At 35.1% G+C, this 24,633-nt stretch overlaps 1 protein-coding gene and 1 long non-coding RNA gene across 3 annotated transcripts in view; one reads left to right on the top strand and one right to left on the bottom strand.

Annotated features, from left to right (window-relative positions):
- Positions 1–506: 506 nt before the first annotated feature.
- LOC149961141 (uncharacterized) overlaps positions 507–24,633 on the top strand; it is a 64,179-nt gene continuing 40,052 nt past the window's right edge. Inside the window, exons 1-5 of one of the 2 annotated variants that reach the window (XM_090175056.1) lie at positions 519–647; positions 1,369–1,493; positions 2,016–2,129; positions 2,186–2,389; positions 2,979–3,143. In XM_090175056.1, coding sequence (XP_090031182.1) covers positions 590–647; positions 1,369–1,493; positions 2,016–2,129; positions 2,186–2,389; positions 2,979–3,083 — 606 coding nt within the window. In that variant the 5' untranslated portion in view covers positions 519–589 and the 3' untranslated portion in view covers positions 3,084–3,143. Of the gene's footprint in view, positions 648–1,368; positions 1,494–2,015; positions 2,130–2,185; positions 2,390–2,978; positions 3,144–24,633 lie in introns of those variants that run through there. The other variant, XM_090175073.1, reaches the window with a different exon arrangement.
- LOC149961142 (uncharacterized) lies at positions 14,560–15,749 on the bottom strand. Its single transcript, XR_016479899.1, has 4 exons — positions 15,733–15,749; positions 15,586–15,606; positions 14,856–14,879; positions 14,560–14,799 (listed from the first exon to the last, which is right to left on the bottom strand). It is a non-coding gene; the product is annotated as an uncharacterized LOC149961142 (long non-coding RNA).

Below are 24,633 nucleotides of genomic sequence, written 5' to 3'. Positions count from 1 at the left end.
GGGATCGAACCGGGCGCTCTTGCTGCGAGGCGAAAGTGCTAACCACTCCGCCACCCCACATAAAGTCGTTTCGTCTATGATTAGATTTCATACCATAATAAAACTAATACACGATTGCAATAAGAGTTAATTTGGTTTTCAAAATAATCTAGTAGCAACTAGTTGGAAACGTTTTTGGCCAAACTAAATGGCTCTTAAAAGTTGTAAAGTCTGAACGCCATTTAAATGGAAAACTAAGTTGAAGAATAGGCTTAAACTGCAATGACAAGTATACGTGACAGCGATTCAACGATAATGATTAATTCACTTTTATTTCCCTCCAACAAAGAAAAATATTATTTATCGTTCAGAATTATAGAGCATAGTGGACACATAAAGGATAATGGGAAATCGGTCACTGTCAAAAAATTTGATACGATTATTATTCGTTAAATTGGAAAATATGTCCAACACTATTTCAGACAATTCGTTTGAAATATAAAGACCTTGAATTAAATTGCTATATAAGGGGATGGCAGAGTTTGATTAATTCAATCAAGCAATTGGAAACCAAGAGGTATTAGAAGTTATCTTTGCAAAATCCACAATCATGATGATCAGTGTCGCTGTATTTCTGGCCGTAGTATCTGTGCTGGCCACAGGAGGAGGTAAGTTACTCTCAATTTTAATCAGTTAAGGGGAGTTCAGACTATTCTCTTTTAGGGACCAATTAGTTGGCCACAAAAATTGTACAACTACTACTTTCGGGTAGGTGATCAATTTTAGGGTGTACAATTTGTTTGGTTTTACAAATATTTGAAAATCATCCAATAAAGTTAAGGGACTCCCTGACGTCATGAAAATTTGTCCAGTCGTCTGCTTACCATTTAAGGTTGCTTTAATCGAAAAAGCAGACATGATAGGTTTTAATTTCTAACTTTCATACAGTAGAACATTAAAATAAAGTCTCGACCATTGAAATCATAGCAGACGATAATTAAAAATAGTGATATTTCATTGGGGAACCCGTTAGCCCTCTTGTGAGCAATTGTCGTACAATTGCGATCCACAAAAATTTAATAGAGGCCTCTATTGGTGGAACAGCGTAAAATTATCAATTAACTGGGACATCGGATATAAACCACTAATATGACTCCAATAAAATTGCATAGTCTGAACAGTACTTTATTCACCGTAACTGAGAATACGGAGGCGCTACTTTCGCAATTCACCGAAAATATTATCCGCCTACGGGGGAAAGGTGAGCCTACTCCTACGAGGGCAGCGGTGGGTCTTCAAAATCACGAGGTGAGCAGGGTGGTGCCTTATATTCTCACTTTACGGTAATTAATTCCTTGTAACAAACGCGTAACAACCTCTAAAATATAGTTGGACAAAATCCACCAGTCCTTAAATTGACCAACAAACCTGAAATTGCCGAGCAGTGCAAGAAGAGCACAAACTATGCCCTCAAAACCGCAGTCGCGCAAGGGATGAAAATTGAGGGAGATGTGGTAAATATTATAAGCGTTTTCATACTTATGCCAGGGTTATTCGACTTTAAGGAGGCTGTTTACGACGCTATTCCAGAAAGAGAGAAATAAGTCAAATTTCATTTTTATCGCCTGGGTGAAAGAGGGGATTCAATGTTGATTTGTCAACAGTAATATCTATAAACAGAATCTCATGAAAAATATTAAAAAAAAAACCATAGTATAAAAATAAATAACATAATTTATTTACAATTATAAGTTTTAAAATATCTAAATGTTTTCAGGAAAAATTTAAATTTAAATTATTTTTACTAATTGTAATTAAAAAAGAGAATAACTAGGTTACATACATAGCATTCTTAGTCCATAACTATAAAAGGGGCTGGGATCTTACTTATGTTAGTTATTTAAAAGATTACGTGCTAAAACCTCCAAATATTGAATAGCCCTGATAAATCTTCCCTTGTAGATTTGCTGAAATAGCAAATACGAGTGTGTTAGGACAAAGGTGAATTTGAACTTAGCAATATTAACATCCAACAGTCGGATCTAGACCAGTGTAAAATCGACTGTTTGATAACTGATGAAAAGAACAACAAAAAGACCAAGATTCCTAACTTGCCGAGGGACGACTTTGATGCTTGCGAAGGTGGACAGGTATGCGAATCCAAAACGAGTCGAATAAATAGCCCTTCTAATTGAGAAAAACGCAGGGTTGCTTGAAGGGAAAATGCGTCGCGACAGACGATGACGCCGTGAAGGCTTGTAAAACTTTGTACAGCGGTTCAGCCGTTATAGGTGAGCCGGATTCTACCTACGCCACTAACTGCAAGGCCAAATGCACCATCAAGGGTGTCGACGCCCAGAAAACTTGCGGAAAGCCTAATTTAGCCGAAGGCACCCCCTGCAATACCAAAGTAAGTGTTCCACCGGAAGCAGCTCGTCCTGTATGAATGTTGCCACTCGTAATCGAGGAACTACGAAATAGTCCCCTCTGCAAAGTCCATCTCAAACATTCTTCCTATCGCCATAACTTGATAAGATATGTCTTACTTGCATATTATCAAGCTAGGCCTTTAAAATGAATAAAGTTCCTTTACAGCCTTGATGCACTTTATATTAGGTGTACATTTTTTACCAAACCGCGGATTTGTACTTCGCATTAAGCTTAGAATTTACCGCTTGTTAAATTTTTAAATTACACTCGTTAAGAATATTTATATGAAAAACCTATTTTGTCGATAAAACGTTAGTATAAAGTTTCTTATGTTTGCCCCGCACTAATTTTTTTACCGAAAGGTCTTTTAGACGTCTGCAAAGAAGCATGTTTCAAGCGAATAACATTAGTCCGATATGAAGAGATTGACATTTCTCCTGTAGTAGATTTATTAAACGCTTTTGTTACGGCTAATGGGGCAATGCCCTCAGACACTCGTTAATTTTTCGAAATCATTGTTGTTCTTGAAACCCAAACTATGAACTCATTGCTTTGTATTACTTTTTTAGAGCGCTTCCGGCTTCACGTGCCAAAGTGGTCAATGTTCAAACAAGCCTACTACCGCAGCAGCCACCTCAACCGCAGCAGCCACCACAACTGCAGCAACAACTTGAAATTAATATAGTATCACTAAGAAATTTCTGATCTATTTCAATAAAACACGAAGTACTTCACCTTTTTTTATTTTTTACAATTATTTTAAAACTATCTACATATGTTTCTTAAATTGATATTAATAAAATTATTCCCCGAGGACGAACAGTTTATTAGTGAGGGCCCTTCTCTGTCCCAATAGTCAACAAAGATTTACATAATTTTCCCTCATTTTATTTTTATTATTATTACACAAATAAAAACTTGCAAATATAAAAACTGATAAAATTTCAATGCCGTCAGAAAAGAGAATTGAATACGAGACGTTCCAGTTCACAAAAGCGTACGCAACGGAACGTGCGTCACCATGCGTCAATAAATCTCTTCCACAACAGTTATACAGTGGATAAAAATATTAGCGAAAAAGTAGATTAAGATCCCATTATGAAAAGGGATAAAAAAGCTAAACCCTAAACAAATTTGAAGAAATTTAAAAACTTACAAATAGCTCGCACCGATAGGTCTTCGAGCAAAACAAAAGACGCGAAACTCGGACCAAATAGATTTTCGAGTGCAAAACTAAATAAAATTAAATAAATTAGCCAGAAATTCCAACGGTAGACCGGTTTCGTCCTATTTGGGACTCGTCAGTACCGTTCGGGAAATCTGGATTGCGACTATTAAACCGAAAAGAGAAACTAAACCTAAACATAAAAAACAGTTATACAGTAGCACGGTAAATCTCTGTTGTACCTCAATTTGTCTGAGCTTAGCGGATTATTATTTATTGTTATTATTTCTTCATTTCGAAGGGTTTATTATAGATTTCTGACATGTTATTTTTAGGTTGAGGGGCATTAATGAAATGTCGATGAGTCAATTTCCGGGTTGTCGGGTTTCATACGTATTTCAATAACAAGGGAAAAACCAGTAGATATTTAAGATACCGATTAAAAAAATACAAAACCTGGAGCTAGAATTGTTTTTAGCCCAGGACATATAAAACACACCGAAATTTTAATAGATGTTTTAATGAAAATGTTACCTACCTTGATAAATATTGTAGTTATAGTTCCAACGCTGTTCCACAGCGGGTTTCCGTAACTAATATGTAGTATTATACAATAAACATACAATATTTATAATCATGCCTTCTACCTATAAAACACTTTCGCCTCGCAGCAGGTGTAGCCGGGTTCGATCCCAGCTTGTGGCACTGGGTTAAAAGTCAGAACAGCTACATCTACGTTGAATTTGCAAGCTCTCTCCCCACTGGTTTCCCCTTCCTTGAAAACTTGTCGAGGTTAACGGTAATAGTTAGTGTAGGTAGCTGTTGGCTCGCGTGGCCAGAAGGGCTTGCTACCACCCTCCTACGCATTGTAACCGAGCCATAATGGCTTTAAAAGTCGTTTGATGACTTAGACCTAAGGTGGTGCCTTTGGTGCCAGCTGATTATTATATCTTAATCTTTGCACTAATATTAATAACTTCTTCTTGTACATTTTCAGGTATTATTTCAACGTTTGATTCTTCCATTTTCCACATCCATCTATAGCTTTATCTACTATGCTTTTGTTAACAAAACATTCGAGAAACTGTTTTTTTTTATGCGCTCCAACACCGACCTTTTAGATAGGTTACTGAAAGTTGATTTTCCAAGGGTAGGTATATTATCTTCGGGTATAGTTGTACAATAAGAATATTCAGGAGTGGTTGAATGTTCATGGTTTCCATTAGACCGTTTCTTAGTTAAATAAAATACCATTGAAGCTTTCTCGGCTAGGTCTGGTTTTGCGTAACGAATATTAGTTGTGCTTCGCTTTTTTACAGTAGAAAAAATCTCTTCTGCTTTTCAACGAGCTCGTAGTGTGGAGTCTTCGTTGTTGGAATATGCATATCTGTAGGATTATTTTGAATATTTGTTGCCGCAGTATTACTATCCAACCCATCCATTTTGGATTTACTACTCTCAATGTGAGTTGATTTAGAAATTTGTATATCCAGTAAAGATTGAGATGCCATTACTTGTTCTTCAACTGTATTTAAAATATCTCCGTTTTGGCAGTTCCTAATTGCGCCAATTAATGCTTAAACTTTTGAAATAAAAGATTCTTACTCATTCTCTAGAAATTGCTTTCTGTTACAATCAGATAACACTTTTTGTAAGAAGGCAACATCAGTTTAGTTGGTCACATTTGTAGCAGTTTCATGAGTTTCTTGGCATTCCATAGAATTGGTTAATTGTGCCATGTTAGTTGGGTTATTTATTGTTTTTCACTTTCAACGATATTGACTAGATGAATGTGTTTACATAAGTTGGAATTAATAAAGCGATCTAGGCATGTGCATGAAAATTTATGAATGCATAATTTACATATTGCGCAAGATGCGTGACAATTGTTACAAATATTGGTCTTCTTTGTGACAATATACTTAATGTTATCATACGCATCAGTGTATGTGTCTTTCCAAGATTCTTCACTAAATACTTGCCATGGATCTTCAGAAATTTTTTCAACTAAAGAAATAGGCATTTCAATGGCATGTTTGTGTCGTTTGAAGTTTTTTGATGATTTCCAAGTTTTTTTCCCTTTAAAAGTTTAATGGTGTGTCTGGGTATGATAGTAATTAAACATGGTTGCCAAACATTTATCAACTCGTTTATTTGGCTTTCCCTCAAGATACTGATGTTTGAAAACTTTGTGTAATGCTTCCAAGTACATATTTGTATTTATATCACTATCTTCTCTGTAGCATGCATCAACACTGTTCTGCCCTTAAACACTTGTGAAGAATCTTCTTTTTTAGGAATTATTGGTAAATTCTTTTGTATATCGTGGTAAACATGCTATTTACATTTTTGACTTTCTTCTCCAAACACATTGCACCAGCTTGAATAATATTATGGGGCTCTGTCTGATATTATTAGTTTCGCTTTTATATCCTCAACGTTCTTAATTTCTTGAAGAAAAATCATCAACACTTCTCCGTCTTCTCTATTTGAGATCAACCAACCAACTGGTATTCCTTTTTCAAATTCATCTATTACCAAAACAGTTATCAATTTGAAACTGTAGGCGTCAAAACAAATGATTTTTTCTCCAAATTGTTTTAGCATGTTTCGTTGAAATGTGGTTTAAGATCTACATAATGTGTATTATCAGGAATTTTATTTCTGTCCTCATGTTGCTTTTTGTAAAGTAGTATGGTTTTATTATTACTGGCAACTTTCTCGCAAACATACGCATCAACGCTTAGATGGTCTTCCGCGTGGCGTTCTGTGATATTCAAACCAAATGATTTTCCAATATTATTAGATCTTTGGGAACTGTAAGATGCGTCCTTTGCAAATGGTCTACATTACTCTCATGTAAGTCATCCGGAACTCTTTCCTGTCTCACACCTTGATCAGCTTAGCCGCAATAATTTGCCTATCTGATTTCGCTATTCTAATATGACATAGTTCCACATTATGACCATAGTGAGTGTTACAAGAGTAGAGAATAACTTTTCCATTTCCAAGTTGAATATACACTTTTAGCCCATTGATTTTAGAAGTTCCCATAGCTTTTGATTGTCGCTGCCCTAGTGTAGTTTTCCTGTAATGTCCAGCTCTGTTACAGTACCAATACTCAACGTTTTCAGTCTTAATTAGAGCCTGAGAAGATCGTTGTTTTCAAAAGTCCAATCCTTCCATGATCACTCGGTTCGAATTCAATCCGTCCGTGAACTGTTTATGTCTGATACGATCCGTAAACGTTGCATCCGTAAGTAATTTAATCCAATCCAGCCAACTAAATAATACAGTTAGTGAAAAAATCCAATCCGTGGGATTACGGATGAATGTTACCGAATAATTGGACGGAGTTGTCGATTACGGATTTTCCTCTCTTAATAATGTACCGATTGGATTTGGATTGGATGAATCCGATACTGAACGGATTCGGGTTCTCCAATTCCGATCCGTCCGTGGTCCGTTCACTTCGGATCCAATCCGTAATTTAAAATAATTCAATCTGTGAAAAAATATAATCCGTAGGATAACGGATGAATATATCCGAATAATTGGACGGATTGGTCAGTTACGGATTACAATTTTACGGTTTGGATTTGGTGGAATGAAACCGAGACCGTCACTAAACGGATTTGGGTTTTAAAAAATGTAATCCATTCGTGACCATTGGCTACGAATTGGGGAGTTTCGCATTTTACTTATCCTTCCACATATTAAATTTTCTTAAATGGATTGATGTGTCAACAAATTAAGCGGCTACGGATTCGAGGTGTTACAGAGTAAGGCTTTTCTGTGAATACGTTGACGACGAGATAAACGTTTAAATTTAATGTATTACATTAAATACAACTTATGATTGTACGATATTCACTTTTAAGTTTAACACACATTTCGCACCACCAATACCCCCATTATGCACCCATGTGGTTCGGAAGGAATTAACAACTTTAAAGGGGGTAACTTTACCCTAGCCACCCCACTTTGTACTTTTCACATTAACATGTTAACCAATCAAACGTGCAAATTACGCGCAATAATGCACCTCAGTCTTAATATTACGCATCAGAATAGTTAATTATAACATTTAATTGTAAAAATTTTGCTTTTCCTTTTGCATTCCTAGAGGGTCACGACTAAATCAGTTTTATTCTAGCTATTTGAAATACTTGGGTTTTGTTTTTCCCGCTTTGGGGCTGTTCACAAATTACGTAACGCAAAAAATATACCTTTTGAACTCCCCCTACCCCTCGTAACTAAGACTAATTGTCTTTTAATTACAATAGCTATTAGTTTAAAAAATAATAATAATTGAAGTTAATATTTTATCTGTGAAGTTAAAGCGGCTAAATACGCATTAAGCTTTAAAATAGTGTTATTCAAAATTGAACGTCAAATTCCAGGAAGTTGCTTGAGATTATTATTCCATGGGGCCGCTACCAAGTAGCGCTATTTCGGAATTTTTTTGGCATCACCGTGAAGAAAGGATGTACTTAAATATTTTCATCGCAATGACCATCACCAATTTAGCTAATCACCAAAAAACAATAACAACAATCGAAAATTCGATCTTTAAAAGGCTCTACTTCCTAACAGTAAAATGACAGCTTTGCGAATTATAATTTACAGTTTACTTACTTTTAAAAATTACGACAAAATGGTAATCAACTAAATTATTGATGACTTTTAACAATATTCTCCTATTCGAGGCCCGATGGTTCATTATTAATCACACTGACAACGGAACTTTTTAACGTGTGGGACAGTTCAGTCCTCTCGTCCATCTGAATAATCAGGGTGAGATATGTGTAGCTGCCACGCCAACGGGGGGATACGTGGGAACAGGGGTGGGGACACCCGTGGCGGAAGTTGGGGGATTAGTGGTCGTCCACGGCCATTCACAAACTCTGACTCCCAGACGCTTGACAACGTAACTGCAACGTCGTTTACTGGGAATGTTGCCGAGGGTGGCAGGTAATTGCCTGATGACCTCATTGGGAAACTATAACCCGAAAAAAGACACAAATGGCAACGATACGACTTGAGAAAAAGTAACAACATTTCGCGCTCCTTTCTCAGCCCTCTCACGAACAAAAACCCCATTAATTTCCAATCTATATCCGTAGTTGTTTCGGTTCTAAAAGTTCTAAAATATAATTTACTTGATAAATAATAAATAAAAAATAAATGAAATTCAATAAAAATTATTTATATCAAATAAAATTGGGTAAAAACCTTTTAAAAATTAAATATTAGGATTAAATTGGATAAACCTTTGAAAATAAGTTATTTGTAATAAAATTGGGTTAAATTCATTAAAAATAATTTATATCAAATCAAATTGGGTTAAATTCATTAAATTGTGTGAAATAAAGAAATTACGCTAAAATTGACCCAAATTGGAAAATAATACTTAAGAAAATTCGCCTAAATATTTATAATTTTAAATTATACTTGAGAAAACCATCGAATAAGTTACTTTTAATTAAATTCACAATTGTTAGTAGAAAATCATGTTGGAACGGAAATGACGAACTAAATTCTTTCCTATATAGCATTATATTACTGTATATAAATATGTTTTTTGTAAATATAGCGTACTTAAAAAGGTAAAATATGAGAAAACAAATGATAAGACAAATCAAGAAACGTTTAATAACAACGAATAAAACAATTTTGCATTACACTGTTTCTCAAAATTATCAATAATAATAATAATAATAATTTTAAAATGTTGCTAATTTTGTTCTATTATTTTCCAAATTTGCAAAATAATTTAAAAAAAGCAATTTATCTATATAAATAAATTTCCATAAATTCCTATCAATTTTGATAATTAATTATAGGGGAATAATTTTAGTAACCATTAATAAATAATTACCTATACGTCCATATGAACCCGCAGGTACCCTAATGCTTATATCCGTTTCAACTAAAATTATCTCTCCGGCGGGTTCATATGGACGTATAGGTAATTATTTATTAATGGTTACTAATATTATTTCCCTTTAATTTATTCTATAGTACATGTATCTTTAGCTCCACGTTCAGGTCTAGCAATACGCAACGGCATCGTCGTTATGGCCTAAAGTCCATTTTTCAGGTATTAGTAAGTATTTCATACAAACTAACTTGTAAGTTTGAAGAAAATATGAATTTAGTTTGTACTAAAGGACTCTTTATACGTTTTGAACTTGAATAAAATTAAAAACAATAATCTAAGATACCCTTTAAAGTTAAATTCCTTTAGAGTTTATCAGTAAAACCACTTACTTTAAGTATTTTTTAATCCGTTCGGTCTAATAGTAGATTACGCACCTATAATCCATGATGTTTTCATTTAAATTCAAATTATAACGAATTGAAAGTTTGAAGAAAATATGAATTTAGTTCGTAAATAAAATCCTTTTATAGTACTTTGAAGGACTCTTAATACGTTTTGAACTTGAATAAAATTAAAAACAATAATCTAAGATACCCTTTAAAGTTAAATTCCTTTAGAGTTTATCAGTAAAACCACTTACTTTAAGTATTTTTTCAATCCTTTTACCTATATTTTCATATTGGAATTGTTACAAAAGGTTCTTTTAAACGTAACTTAGTACATTAATTAAGTATTTTGAATTTACCGTAATTAAAATATAGGTAAGTGGTTTTTATCGTATTTTTATACCTATATTTACATATTGGAATTGTTACGCATACGCGGTTCCTATTTAATATTGGAATATTTATAGTAATAAAAGGTAACTATTGTAGAAAATAAAAGAGATTTTAATTAAAACATTTCTTAATTTCTTTATTGTCTAAAAATATTAACAATATTTCAAAAAATATATTTTGTTTAACGTCTTTCATTTTTAAAAATGTAATTGCTTTGCTTAAATAAAGCGTTAAAATTATTAGTTTCAAAATGATATTTACAAATCTTATCCACACAAATTTTATTTTATTTTCATTTGTGTTTTTATAGTATCTTTTCAACTATATTTGTGTATAAGAATTGTATTTTACCGTATTTAAAATAAAGGTAAGTTGTTTTTATCGTATTTTTATACCTATATTTACATATTGAAATTGTTACAAAAGGTTCTTTTAAACGTAACTTAGTACATTAATTAGGTATTTTTAAATATTTTAATATCGGAATTGTATTTTGTTGCATTAAAAGTAGAGATTAGATAATTTTGTGGTATTTTTCTATGTATTTGCATATCTGAAATATATTTTATCCGATTTAAAGTAGAGTTAAGATGTTTAAATAGTATCTTTCTACCTATATTTGCGTATCTGAAAAGTATTTTAACGTATTGAACGCCAAGTTAATGTGTTTTTGTATATTTGTATATCGGAATGTAATTTAACGTATTCGTATACCCATTTGAAATGAGCTAGTCGAGAGCTTTTTTATTTTCATTAACCCCTCACACGTCTTGTAACTAAAAATGGACCAAAATGAACCGAAAGTACCCTAAAAGCGACCAAAGTCACCATTACCGGCCCTATGTACCCTATTTCGAACCATAAGTACCCTAAACTGGACCCATTAGCTTTATTGTAATGTTAAACTCTCATATAGATTCACCTAAAGGAAAAAAACGTGCGGTCCAATTTTGGGTACATGAATTATTTCGGAGATGGAACCCTCACTACCGCGATAGGCGCAAATTTGTTGCATTAAAAGCCCAGGTTATCAAGTATCATAACATAATTTAAACTTATTCCGTACGATAAAACGCGAGATAAACAAGCCGTTCAAGTACCTAGTGTCACTCGAGATAAGCGGAGATAAAGAAACAAGCCGGTCCTGAACACAATATGTTGATTTGAGAAAAAACAAATCGTCGCGAGAAATATCATAAATACATTGACTTTTCGACGATTTTACCCCCATTTCACCCCTTAAATCCCGGATCCCGACGATCCCGACGATCCCGATCCCGGGATCGGAGCCTCGCCCTCACTTTCCTTCAGCTATCAACATCGCTCCAAAGACTCTCCGAATTCCTCAGTTATAATTTGAGCCCGGGAAGCACTGCCAATATCGTCACATCAAAACAACCCTAAATAATAGCGATATCTCACGTTCAGGACTAATGCAGAGTATCGTGAATCATTGACTATTCGACAAGGAACAAATTCAGTCTACACTCCGCTAATTAATCAAATCCATTAAAGTTCAGATTCATACCGAAAAATCCATTCGTATAACGAGTAAGAAGTCAAAATCCGTAACTAACCAAGCAATTCTTTTATTGGGATATATTATATTTACTACGCATAAAACGCTTACGGTTACATACGAAGTGAACGGACCACGGACGGATTTAATTAGGAAAACCCAGGGTCGGATTAATCCAATCAAAATCCAATCCGTTAATTTTTAAAAGGTGAAAAACCGTAACCGACCACACCGTCCAATTATTGGTAAACATTCATCCGTAATCCTACGGATTGGGTTTTTTCTGAATAGTACATTATCGTTCTTGGTAATAATGAATTTCACCTTTCGCATATTTAGATACTTGGAGGGGTTACTCCAAATTAAACTAAATATTGTTTGCGAAAGGCATAATCCATGTATCGGTTGCGCCTGTGACGCCAAGGGGCATTTGAAGATTAATCGGCCGAAAAATTTGGGTGGAAAAATCCCTTTGTAATTTTCATGCATTTTTTCATCGACCCGAAAAATCTTTTCGCAAAGGCTTCAAATATTTAGGAAGACAGTTGGAAAAGAAATTACCTACGAAACGTAAAAACCCATATCAATTGGAAATTTTTATTTGTTTCTTTTATTTTTGTTTGATTTTATTTGGGAGGTCACGATGCAGTAAACTCAAACTGTGCGATATGAATCTGGATGTGCATAATAAGTTTCATTCCCGACTTAAGCGCGCTCTTGGAAATTTGCATTTCGCTAAACTTCACCAGTTTTCGACTGCAAGAACATACAAGCGCCGAAAGCCGATAAGAGTTAATACCATATCTAGATTTAACTTTTATTGTGAAATCATTTGTTATAAGTAATACAATTTTATTTTAATTCATCTTCAATTTGGACCAATCGAAATCTTTCTAGAACAAAGGAAACTCAGTTTAAAAATAATTCCGTTTCAAATCAGAGCTTTAAATCGTCTTACACCGCACAATGGGCGCTTCAAGAAATTCCGCTCTCTTTTACTTTCTACCCAAAGGCGCTTGCGCTAGTCACGTGCTTATGTGCGCGCATTTTTTCCTTCAGGAGGCGCGTGCGAAAAGGATCGAACCCTTCTATATTGAAATATAAAGAAGCGCACGCCTTTAAACATAACGTTGTTACAAGTATGTCCTGGCACTCTGTATTACTACTTCTAGGCAAATCGCTGAACATGTTATATTTAAGCAAATACTCCTTGGTTTTCCATCAATTGAATTTCAAAAATATATTAGTTAAGAATTACTAAATAGAAAAATTTATAGTTAAGATGTGGATTATCTTACGGCTTTTTTTACCTCTCCGAGGGAACATAGTCCCTAGGAGGGATATTACAATCACCGGGTCTGTCTGTGGGTGTGTGGGTCCGTCTGTTTGTCGGAGCAAGTTAAATCGCTGCGTACGCAGTTTCTTAGAATTAGGGAAACGTTTTTTCCAAAAGCGCCCTCTTTTTGTCATTGGGTGTATTACAATTTTCGGTTGCGAATTGTGATTATACGTGAAAAATCTTCACTGTTGGCACAGACCGAGTGCTCAGGGTTCAGTAAACGTCTCAAATTCCAAATGGCAGGGTTTCCACCAAATGTATAGGTCATAGCATCATTTTGTGATTGCATCGGGCGGGTATGGAACCCGAGCCCTCCGGCATGACAGGCGAGTGGTTTTTTTTCTACCATTGAACCACCAATGAAATTTTTACACAACACTGCGTTAGCGTGTTTAAAGGCTAGCTGAGTTCTCCTTGTGTTTGTTGCTTCTAGCTTAAACGAAGCGTCGTCTGCTTCAGAATATTTCTAGTTTTTCTTAGATTGACCACGGTTTATATATTTACACCGGTTAGACTACTTCGGCTCAGAGATGGACGCTAATGAGCTACTCCCGCGTTTAGAGAATTTGAAAAATTCTACTTCGTGCCTATAGCGCCGGCTTGTGTAAAGTTTCTGAACTATAATCAACTATTGTTAAAATAATATTTATATTTAAATGTATCGTAGATAATTAATACATTTTAAAATAAATATTATCAAATTATAAATACGGTAGCTCATAAGTGTATTTATAATTAAAATTTATAAAAATTTAATTTATAATAAATTAATTAGTACTGTTTATATACATTAGAGGGCGTACCAGTAACATAGTAGAAAACAGGGTTGCCTGTCAGAAGAACTTAAGAGGTTCGAAACGCTAGCACGTATGAAGGTACAAGTAGTCTAACCTGTGTAAACATATAAACCGTGGATGGACCATTGCCTCCTTCTGGCCAGAAAACCTATATGTTTTGAATGCATTATTAACTTGTCGTCTATATAACCGACCAAAACTTGACGCTATTCAATTAATTATAAATTAATTAAGTTAATATAATTAATTTATTTAATATAATTAATTTAATTAATATAATTAATATAATTAATATTATTAATTTAATTAATATTATTAATTTAATTAATATTATTAATTTAATTAATATAATTAATATAATTAATTTAATTTAATTAAAATTGACTTTTTAGATCAATATTTAAAGATCGAAAAACATCCGTTGTTGGCCTTTGTTTTTCTTTTCTTGTTTACTTGTTTATTTTTTGTGTTATTATATACCTTTTGTAATATGTTAAATTATTGTCTAATATTGCAAGAGGGCTATAAGTCGCCAGTTGACTTGGCCCTCTAACTAAAAGGAAAAAAAGGCTAGAAATAAAACATTTTATGAATTTTGAATTTTTGAATTTTATATTTATTTACGTAACTGAGTGTTTTTTAAATGCATATAATTTTTTTCCTTTGATTAACATTTCTAGTTATTTGAAAGTTATTTCTTCTTGAGGCCCCACATTGACATAAAATCGATCATTTGATTGGGAACCAAACTAGCCGTTTTTGCGGCCATATTACCTATGTTTTTCATTCCGTCCCCGGTTAAACCAACGACGGCGGGGATTAACTTGGAAAATTTCTCAAAAAAGTTTTCCGGTTTTTCAGTGCTGCCTTCCGTACTTCTAGCGTGCCTCTTTTTCATATCGTGGCACTATGTCAAAATGAATTGTTAGCCGTGTTCTCAATCTCGAATCAATTCGTACTTACTTCAACTGGTGGTAAATCCATAATCTAAAAAAATACAAAAAACGTGTATGAGACATTCTGAAGAAAGCTGGCTGTTGTAACGCCGGAAATTATTTTCGAAATTAAGAGTGAAAAATTTTCATTTTAAGTTTTTAATAAAAACATGACTAATTGAGAGTCCTCATTTTGAGATGGCTGCCCCACCACTGTCGTTTCAAGTGGCCAAATTAAAAAAAATAACACAAAATCTTTCCGATTATATCCCTGGAATCCTTCCCGCCAAATCCCAAGATATTTTAAATGGAAATTTTCTTTTCCAGATTTCGTAGACGGCAACGTGAGAAGCTCTTCAACTACTGGATTTTCGTTTTGACAAGCAGACCCTTTTTGTCATGTTATAGTAAAACGTCCGCTTAGTCGAAGAAAATCTGGTTGTTAGTTAAAGGGAATATAACCTCAAATCTTTTCTTAGGTTTCTTATGTTTTTTTATGTTAACAATTTTTGGCGGGAAATCACTAACCAGCGCCAAAAATATCTGAAGCCATAGGAGGGACCGTAAATGGTCGAAGTGTTGGTGTTCCACACCAAAAAAACCTGAGGTTATATTCCCTTTAACAAATTGAATTGTTTGGTGGCGCTCCTTTAAGCAGAGCGTTCTAATGTTAAAACTAGCATCCTAAATGGGTACGCGAAATTCGTTCACTCTATGATTCCATAAAATAAAATCCAGTCTTTTATAATTGAACTTACTTTGTAGAAATTAAAGCAGGCCTTAAATAACGAATAAGAACAATAATAAAAGTTTCGTTTAAAACGAAAATATTTATAAGTTAATTCAATTTAGTCAAAATAAAGGAATGTATTGTTTTCTCAAACATAAATTTGTTTTGTACTTACTTCTTGGAAATCCATATCATCTATCTAAAAAAATTAAACACAATAATTATCGCCGGTACAGAAAGAAATCTCTGGCATTCGTTACATTTTGACACATTTAAGTAATGAAGCTAGAGTTCTAAGTTAACGTTCACGCACTCTATGGGTATTTAGTAATTGAAGAGCGTATTTAAGATTACTGAAATCGAAAATTCTATTTCTTTATGTTCTTTGGAGTACAATTTGAAAAGCTACAAATGATTTTCATAAAGGAATGAAACTATTTCGTTTAATTTGCATATTATAAGAACAAACATTGATCTGATTATGAATTGCTAAAAAGGTTCCTAGTAATGCTTAGTTTGATAGAAAAAATATTTGGAAATTTATTTATTCAAATTTATTCTTTTGATGATTATGGCACACACAACTGCAACCAATTAATTGAAAATTACTCCAAATTAAATGTTTTTAAGCTCTTATACTTTTGTAATCAAGTTTAATCTGAGAGGGCTTTGTTTGTCGTAATTAAAAATTAATTTTTGTTTTAAAGACTTATAGTTGACGTTATAAAACAACTAAATTGGATTCATTTGTTCTCAATGTTCTTTAATATGTTCCTCTTACCGGGAATTGCGTTATTGAGAAATCGTTAATGTTTCTAGCATAAGGTAGTTTGAGAAATTTTCAGCATCTACTTACTTCTTCATCGTCAGCGTGAACGTAAACGACTAGCAAGGCTAAGAACAAAAATACTTTAAAATATTTCATCGTTTCGTTTATTCGGAACTCGTTAAGTTTTTGAACAAGGTGAAGAGAGAGTTTGTTTTGTGAATTGTAAGAATGGCGGTTGCTCTTTTTATAGTAACATTTTGAACCACGTTTTTGCTTCTTCATTTATATTATTTTGGAAGCTACAACACTATGAAAGGCTGTAAATTTAGCATCTTTATGATCGTTTGAAATGTCTCTTCATAAAATGTCACACATTTTTATGTTGAAAAGGATTCACTTTCGTTGTCGCCGACAATAAATTGTAGCGTAGGTAAATTATTTCAACGTGTGTGGTAAAAAATATCTTTTAAACATCCAAGTAGATTCATTCTCCATCTCATTCGATTTGGTTTTGGAGCGTTTCTTAACTATGAAATATTCACCTTTACAATTTCATTTTTAATATATTTATGAGAGGCTCGAGTTTAATATATTAAGGAATTGTAAAACGGAGAATGGTTTTTGCTGTCACGAAAATATTTCCTCGGACAATAACGACATGGGTGAAATCTTTCGATTTTAGAGATGAAAGGCTGCATTGGTTTGTCAAAAATTAAAGAAATAAGCTACCCTCAATGGTTTGGATTAAATAATTTCCTTTGGCGCTTTTCTTGGTATATGTTTTTCAATTATATTTCGGTTATTATTTAATTATTTAATCGTTTAAAATGTTTTTTTTTGTTTATCTAATAACGTGTAGAAGGGCTATAAGCTGAAAGTTAACTTGGCCCTTTACGTCAAATATATAAATCCTTTGTTCAGATTTAAACCAATTTGAATTTGAAATAAATGAAATGAACACGCAAATGTGAAAACGAGGGAAAATTAAAGGGATGAAGTTCTGTTTTTTTTTCAACTCTTTTGGGCGATAAATCAAAATTTGCGGTTTTTTCTCTAATTATGTTGATTCCGTAGGTACGTCACTGTTTATTATTTAGAGCCATGTTATTTATTTCGTAATTGCCTATGCAATGGTGAATAAAATGCAATGCTTCTTTGCATATTCATGGCGCCACTTACAATGAAAGTTCGTGAAACGGCGGCCAATTGAATGAGTTTTTTCCTATCTTTAATTTCTTAAATATTGATTTAAAGAATTTTAATCTGTACAAAAAATATTGAGCATTTATTATAATATGTACAAACATCAACTAAAATAGTAGATTTTATAAAATAAAAAGTGGGCTTGCCCAACTTGTTAAAATGTTACTCTTACGTCGCATGACACGGCTTTATTATTGTATTCTTCGCACGAGCGATTTGCACGCGCGCTAGAAAAACCTATAATTGTCTGGCGACTATAGCGCGCGCTCGTAGCCTTGTAAAAGTAAGAGCCTGTGACGTTAGAACCACATTTAACCATAAGGCCACGTTACTTTATAAAAATAACTATTGCGTTAAAAATCCTGCTGCCACCGTTATTTTATTTACAATCGCTGAATTTGGTGCCACTTGAATCACCATAAATCTTTTTCCTATAAAAAAATATTTTAAAATAAAATAGAAGATTAATGATTAGTAGCCCAATATAAGCATTGATTTCAGTTGATACGATGACAATTCTTTAAATCTTCCTCTTCCATTTTGGGGAGTTTTCCGAAATTTTAAGAATATGCAAAATCTTTATCATCTGTATTGTGAATGTCTGACGTTAAATATTATGTAGCGACCAATTTTAGTAATGTATTAATGTTAGTTAATTTAGAAGCCCGATTTAATTTTGATTCTGTAATAATGTTTTCTTAGCCTTGACTGTTCTCATTGAAGTGACCGCGCCGCGCTTCGGACGGTCACTATGTGAGGGGGGGGGGCGTTGAAAAAGGTGACCTTGTGGCCAGAGGTAGCCTAAATTCCCCCTTCGGTATTTTATCTCTCTCCGTACATCCATCTTCGGGATTAGCGAGTCCCCCTATTATACGAACAATTCACCGCGAACCCCCTAAAACCCTTTCTCTTTTTCCCTGTAGTTTCTTTTACAACAAGTCGGAATTGAGGGTTGCCAATTATCTTATTCGGAGTATTTCGACTTTTTGTGTTATATTTTTAAAAGTAGCTTTAAGTGAAGTGTGATACATGCCTGGCGTCTTGATGGCGCCTGGCTTGACATAATTGCAAACCATGATTTATTGGGGACGCTACGGCTGACCCTTTGAGGTGTCCCGCTCGTGGGAACAGAAAAATTAAAATTAGCGTGATAACGCTTTTCTGGCGATTGGTTGGGTCCGGCCACGACTTAAGGTCCGGCTCCTCTGATTGGAGTGAATGAGCGCCCCTCGTGAGCCACGTTACTTTGGCCACGAACAAAACCAGGGTGTTCGCGCCCTTTTGGTCAGAACTGGCTTGGGTCTCACCTTTATTCCATAAGGTCGAAGACACTCTAAGTTGTCCCGGGATCGGCCTTTAAAAATGCGAAGTTGCGGTGGCGGGAATCAGTGAAGCCGCGAGATTCTCGACCGCGAAGTGCGGGTACCGTTACGGTCTCGCGTAACTAGAGAAGTTCTCGGTCAGCAATGAAAAAATAAAGCTTCGATTAGTTGTTCCCAATTACGGGGAAGCTACCGCGTATGTGTGCGTGATCATGAACAGCAAGAGGTGCGGTTAAGGACTCCGACCAACATGACCGCCAATCCAGACCGTCAAAATAAGTATTGTGAAATAAGGAGGATGGCTGTGGCCATCAGGTGTTATGTAAATTTCATTCTTTCATAAGTGTCATATTGTTAAAAGTGTTTTACTTAGATTGGTTACCTTGGTAATCTGTAGCGCTCAGTATGTGTTTAGTTATTGTAATTATTTTCTTGTTTTTATTGGTTTACCTTCTTTAATTAAATGTTAATTATTAATTTTGAATTTCGTGTAATGGCAACTCTCAATTTAACGTTTAATATCCCCTAGACATCCCTTTTCAAACTCACTAACCCCGAAGGTTACGCGGGAGGGAGGATCAAACTCACCATTGTAGGCTTGGTCGCTGGGTCTCCTTTAGGCTAGGAGGGCGACGCAAGGTTTTGAGTATAAAACCCCTACATTTAACAACGCTTCTAACTAGTACGTGTAAGTTTAAATAATATTTTATTAGTTTACTATAGTTGGTACAGGGTTATTTAAAAATGTATTATTTTATTTTTCATTAGCAATATCTAATAACTTATGTAACATTAATACATTAATATGACACTTTCTTTCTCTTCAATCGAATGTTTTTTCGCCACCTTTTTGGACGAAAATGGAAGTTGTTATTTTAATTCTTTTTTTTTGTTTTATTTTAGTTGGGAGGTCACGATGCAGTAAACTCAAACTGTGCAATTTGAATCTGGATGTGCACAATAAGTTTCATTCGCAATTTAAGCGCGCTCTTTGAAATTTTCATTTCGCTAAACTACAATCGCCAAAAGCGGATTAGAGTTAACACAATATCTAGATTTAACTTTTATTGTGGAATCATTTGTTATAAGTTATACAATTTTATTTTAATTCTTCTTGGACCAATCGCAATCCCTCTGTGAAATCAAATCAGAGCTTTAAATTGTCTTACACCGCACAATAGCCGCTTCAATAAATTCCGCTCTCGTTTTCTTTCCACCACTACGCGCATGCACTAGTCACTGAATAAAAAATGTCGCGTGCAAAATTGATCGAACCCATCTATATTGAAATATTAAGAAGCGAGCGCTTTAAAATGTAACGCTTTTACAAGTATGTCCTGGCTCTCTGTATTACTACTTCTAGGCAAATCGCTGAACAGATTTAATTTAAGTGTCTATTCCTTGGCTTTTCCCATCATCTGAATTTCCAAAATTTATTAGTTTTGAAATAATTAATAAATAGAAAAATGTATAGTTAAGATGTGGGTTATATTATGGTTATTTTAGCTTCACATGCCTTTAGGAAAATTTATATTTATTTTTCCATAAATTATGTCATTAATGAAAGAGGTTAATTTTTGATGTTATATTTTAAACCTTTTTGAAATCCTTGTCGATATTTAAAATTTGTTTATTGTTAAATAAAAGTCGTAACAACTTTAATTAAGTTAATTAGTAATATAGAAATAATATCAAGTACGAAAGTAGGAGCTATACTATATTCTTCGAAAAAGGTGACCAAATCTGCACTAATTGTCAGTTAAAAGGTCATACAGCTGACCGATGTTATAAAGCGAAAAATCACGCGGAAAGAATGACGTCAGAAAGCGAAACAATTAACCCGGAAGCGGGATGTTCGGCAAATTCTGTTGAAAATAATATTGAACTAACATCACCCAAGACACCAATAAATACTAAGCCTAACGGAAATTCGTACGCCGATAAAGTAAAATCGCCATCTCCCGAAAACCTAGAAAATGTGCCGGAAACTTTTTCGAGTTTAGTACCTAAACAAAGCTTACAGACTTTCGATCAAAAGTTTTCGTTTAGTCTAACAGAGAACGCAAATCTTTTTAACCACGATAAAACTAGACCAGAGCGAGAAAAAATAACTGGAGATTCTCAACCATTAGATAAAAACCCTCTTTCTAACGCTTCCCTCCCCTGACCACGCCGAATCAAACGAAAAAACCTCTCATGAGAGCGTGAATATTCAAAACGACACGGAAGATTCCACAAAATTACGTCTTACACTTATTTGTTACTTTGGGTCATATTAGAACGGCCTTGAAAAATGCCAGAGAAATTCGCGTATAGTCTCTATAACCACTCGTGTTTCCAATGTTGGAAGTGGTGGGGGTATGTTATGTATACGCTGCCCAAAAATCCTAACTTAGAAATAAAATTAAACAACGTAATTGCAATTCTAGGTTATATGGAAACCACAGCTATTCAAAAATATAACTTTTATGAAAATCGGACTTAAATTAAGGAACGTTATGCCGATTTTCAGGCGGAAATTTAAGTGTCACACTTATTTGTTTCCTTTGGTCATATTTAAACGGCCTCCGATAAGTGTCACACTTATTTGTTACTTCTGGTCATACATTGTAAGCATCGCGTATTACTCCGATAAGTGTCACACTTATTTGTTACTTTTGGTCATATTAGAACGGTTTCCGATAAGTGTCACACTTATTTGTTACTTTTGGTAATATTAGAACGGTTTCCGATAAGTGTCACACTTATTTGTTACTTTGGGTCATATTAGAACGGCCTTGGAAAATGCCAGAGATAAATTCGCGTATGGTCTCTATAACCATGCGTGTTTCCAATGTTGGAAGTTGAGGGGGTACGTTTACGCTTCCCAAAAAACCTTACTTTGAATTAAAATTAAGCAACGTAATTGCAATTCGAGGTTATATGGAAACCACAGCTATTCAAAAATATAACTTTCATGAAAATCGGACTTAAATTAAGGAACGTTATGTCGACTTTCAGGCGGAAATATAAAACCACGAACATTGGGGTCCCTTAAATTACCCCGAAAACCATACTTAGCATTAATATTTACTGATATAACCGAAGGGATAGTTCTGCAAAATCCTAACCTCTCCAATATAATTTTTTTAACGTTACCGGACTTAATTTTTAACAAAATATCAACCAAACAAAGCTAAACTACCGAAAACGGTAAATTGGGCAAATGCCCAACTTCTTGGACTTCGATTTAAAAAATGTATGAAAAGGTATCAATGGCGATATATGTACACTCGAACGAGATATCATTGACTTTTCTAACCCTAACCGTTGAAGAGATATGCCTGACACGGCGGCATCGGCAACGGCTACACTGTACGTGAAACTAATACACACAAATCCTTAGGATTGTGTGTAAAAACCGTCAACAGCCAAAGTAAACAAAGCGCCTCCGATTTTAAAGAATTATTCGAAGATATTCCCACAGAAAAATCAATCGCAGTTTCGCAAAATGTGCGGATTGTAAAAAATGGAATTTTGAATGATACTGAGATAGTAATTAACGCCGATGGTAAAGACGACAGCTTCTTCAAGTCTCTTTTCGAAGTCGAAGCACCTGAAATTAAACTCCTTACTCGCTCGAGTAACATTTTACTGGGTGCCCCGCTATCAGACGAAGCCATTTCGACTTGTCTATCTTCTAAATCCGCTGTTCTCACAATCATGGCCAAAAACCTTGAGCAGATATCCGCTCACTGTGGGTTTTTCCTGTTGAAGAATTCTCTCTCGATTCCAAAACTGGCGTATCTCTTACTCTGTTCCCCAACTTGGCGGCGGGATAAAGATCTCGTGACTTTTGACGACGTTTTGCGCCAGAGCGTACAGACCATCACTAATACTCAGATGGACGGAGTATCTTGGGAACAAGTGGATCTCCCTGTCCCTAAGGGCGGTTTGGGAATTCGTCACGCTTCGAAACTTGCCTGCCTTTCTAGCCTCGACTTCCAGTGTGGAATCTTTGGTGCAGGCAATTCTTCCGACATCTTTATTGAATTGCAATGACGTGCACTACGACGACGGGCTTGTTAAGTGGCTTGAGCTTACTGAACAAGAGCTTCCTTCCCGGGATCACCACGACACGCAACGCGCCTGGGAGCACCCGCTGATAGAAACGGCTATTTCCCCTCTGATGGATTTAACGTCCGATAACCGGGATAAAGCCCGTTTACTCTATCACGTCTAAAGAGTCGGGAGCCTGGTTAAACGCCTTGCCATCTTCCTCTCTTGGCACCTTACTAGACGACAACTCCTTTAGGATAGCTGTCGGATTGCGCTTGGGTGATAAAATATGTGTCCCTCAAACCTGTAAATGTGACTCTATGGTGGATTCTTTGGGTACGCGTGGTTTAAGTTGTAAACGTAGCACCGGTCATTTGTCTCTACACGGAGCCGTTAATGACATTCTAAAGCGTGCTCTAATTTACGCTGGTTTACCTTCCATGTTGGAACCCCCCGGTCTGTCCAGGGATGACGGCAAACGTCCTGATGGTATGTCTCTGGTGCCTTGGGCCGGTAGTAAATCACTCGTGTGGGATTTTAACTGCACGGACCCTCTCGCGCCTTCGTATTTGGAATCTTCTTCGTCAGCCCCTCTCTGGGCCGCTTCCCAGGCTGAATCGAGGAAGAGGGCAAAGTATGTCGGCCTCGAGAACCGATTTAATTTTTACGCCGTTGCAGTCGAAACCCTGGGTTCATTTGGCAAGGAGGGTCTCGGTTTGGTTCATGCCATCGGTCGGAAGATTCGTCATTTGACAAATTAAATAGCATAATTAAAGAGGACGGCAACGAAACTTCAAATAAATTCGAAATTCTTGCTGAAATTAGAACATTTTACCAAACCTTTTCGGTCATAAATCGGCAGTTTCAGAAGACGACCACTACCACGAAATTCTTCCGCAACTTAAGCAAGAGGATAAATCCACCCGCGAGAAACCTTTGGAAAAAAATGAATTGACGACGTCATTAGAAACTTACCCGAACGCAAATCTCCAGGCCGCGACGGCTTAACCAACGAATTTTATCGACACTTCTGGCCTATAATTGGTGAAACTTTTTTCTACACAGAAAAAACAATGTTTAAATTCTAGACGTTTTTCTAAACGGGAACATGCAACGCTCTCACAGACATATACTATACCAACACGCGTTGAGTAGAAGAAACGTTAAGTCTTTTTGCGCGTCGAATTACAAAACGTTTTCGGTTAAAGCACGTTAAGTTCTAGAAATGATTGTTTTGTGCGTGTTGAGGTCTTGTAGTGCTTAAAATGTAAACTCGTGTATTTGACGAAACGTTTAATTTTCAAACGCGTCGAGTTCTTGACACGTGTAATATTCAAACGCGTCGAGTTCTCCAATCGTTTAAGTTTCAAACGCGTCGAAATCTGGAAGCGTTTAAGTTTCAAACGCGTCGAAATCTGGAAGCGTTTAAGTTTCAAACGCGTCGAGTTGTCGCAATGTTTAAGTTTCAAACGCGTCGAGTTGTCGAATCGTTTAAGATTCAAACGCGTCGAGTTCTTGAAACGTTTAAGATTCAAACGCATCGAGTTGTCGAATCGTTTAAGTTTCAAACGCGTCGAGTTCTTGAAACGTTTAAGATTCAAACGCGTCGAGTTCTTGAAACGTTTAAGATTCAAACGCGTCGAGTTCTTGAAACGTTTAAGATTCAAACGCGTCGAGTTCTTGAAACGTTTAATATTCAAACGCGTCGAGTTCTTGAAACGTTTAAGATTCAAACGCGGCAAGT

This window comes from Leiobunum rupestre, chromosome 1, assembly GCF_980474605.1.
Source record: "Leiobunum rupestre chromosome 1, qqLeiRupe1.1.hap1, whole genome shotgun sequence".
NCBI classification, from domain to species: Eukaryota; Metazoa; Arthropoda; class Arachnida; order Opiliones; family Sclerosomatidae; genus Leiobunum; species Leiobunum rupestre.
This window is presented reverse-complemented; position numbering and strand designations above follow the sequence as displayed.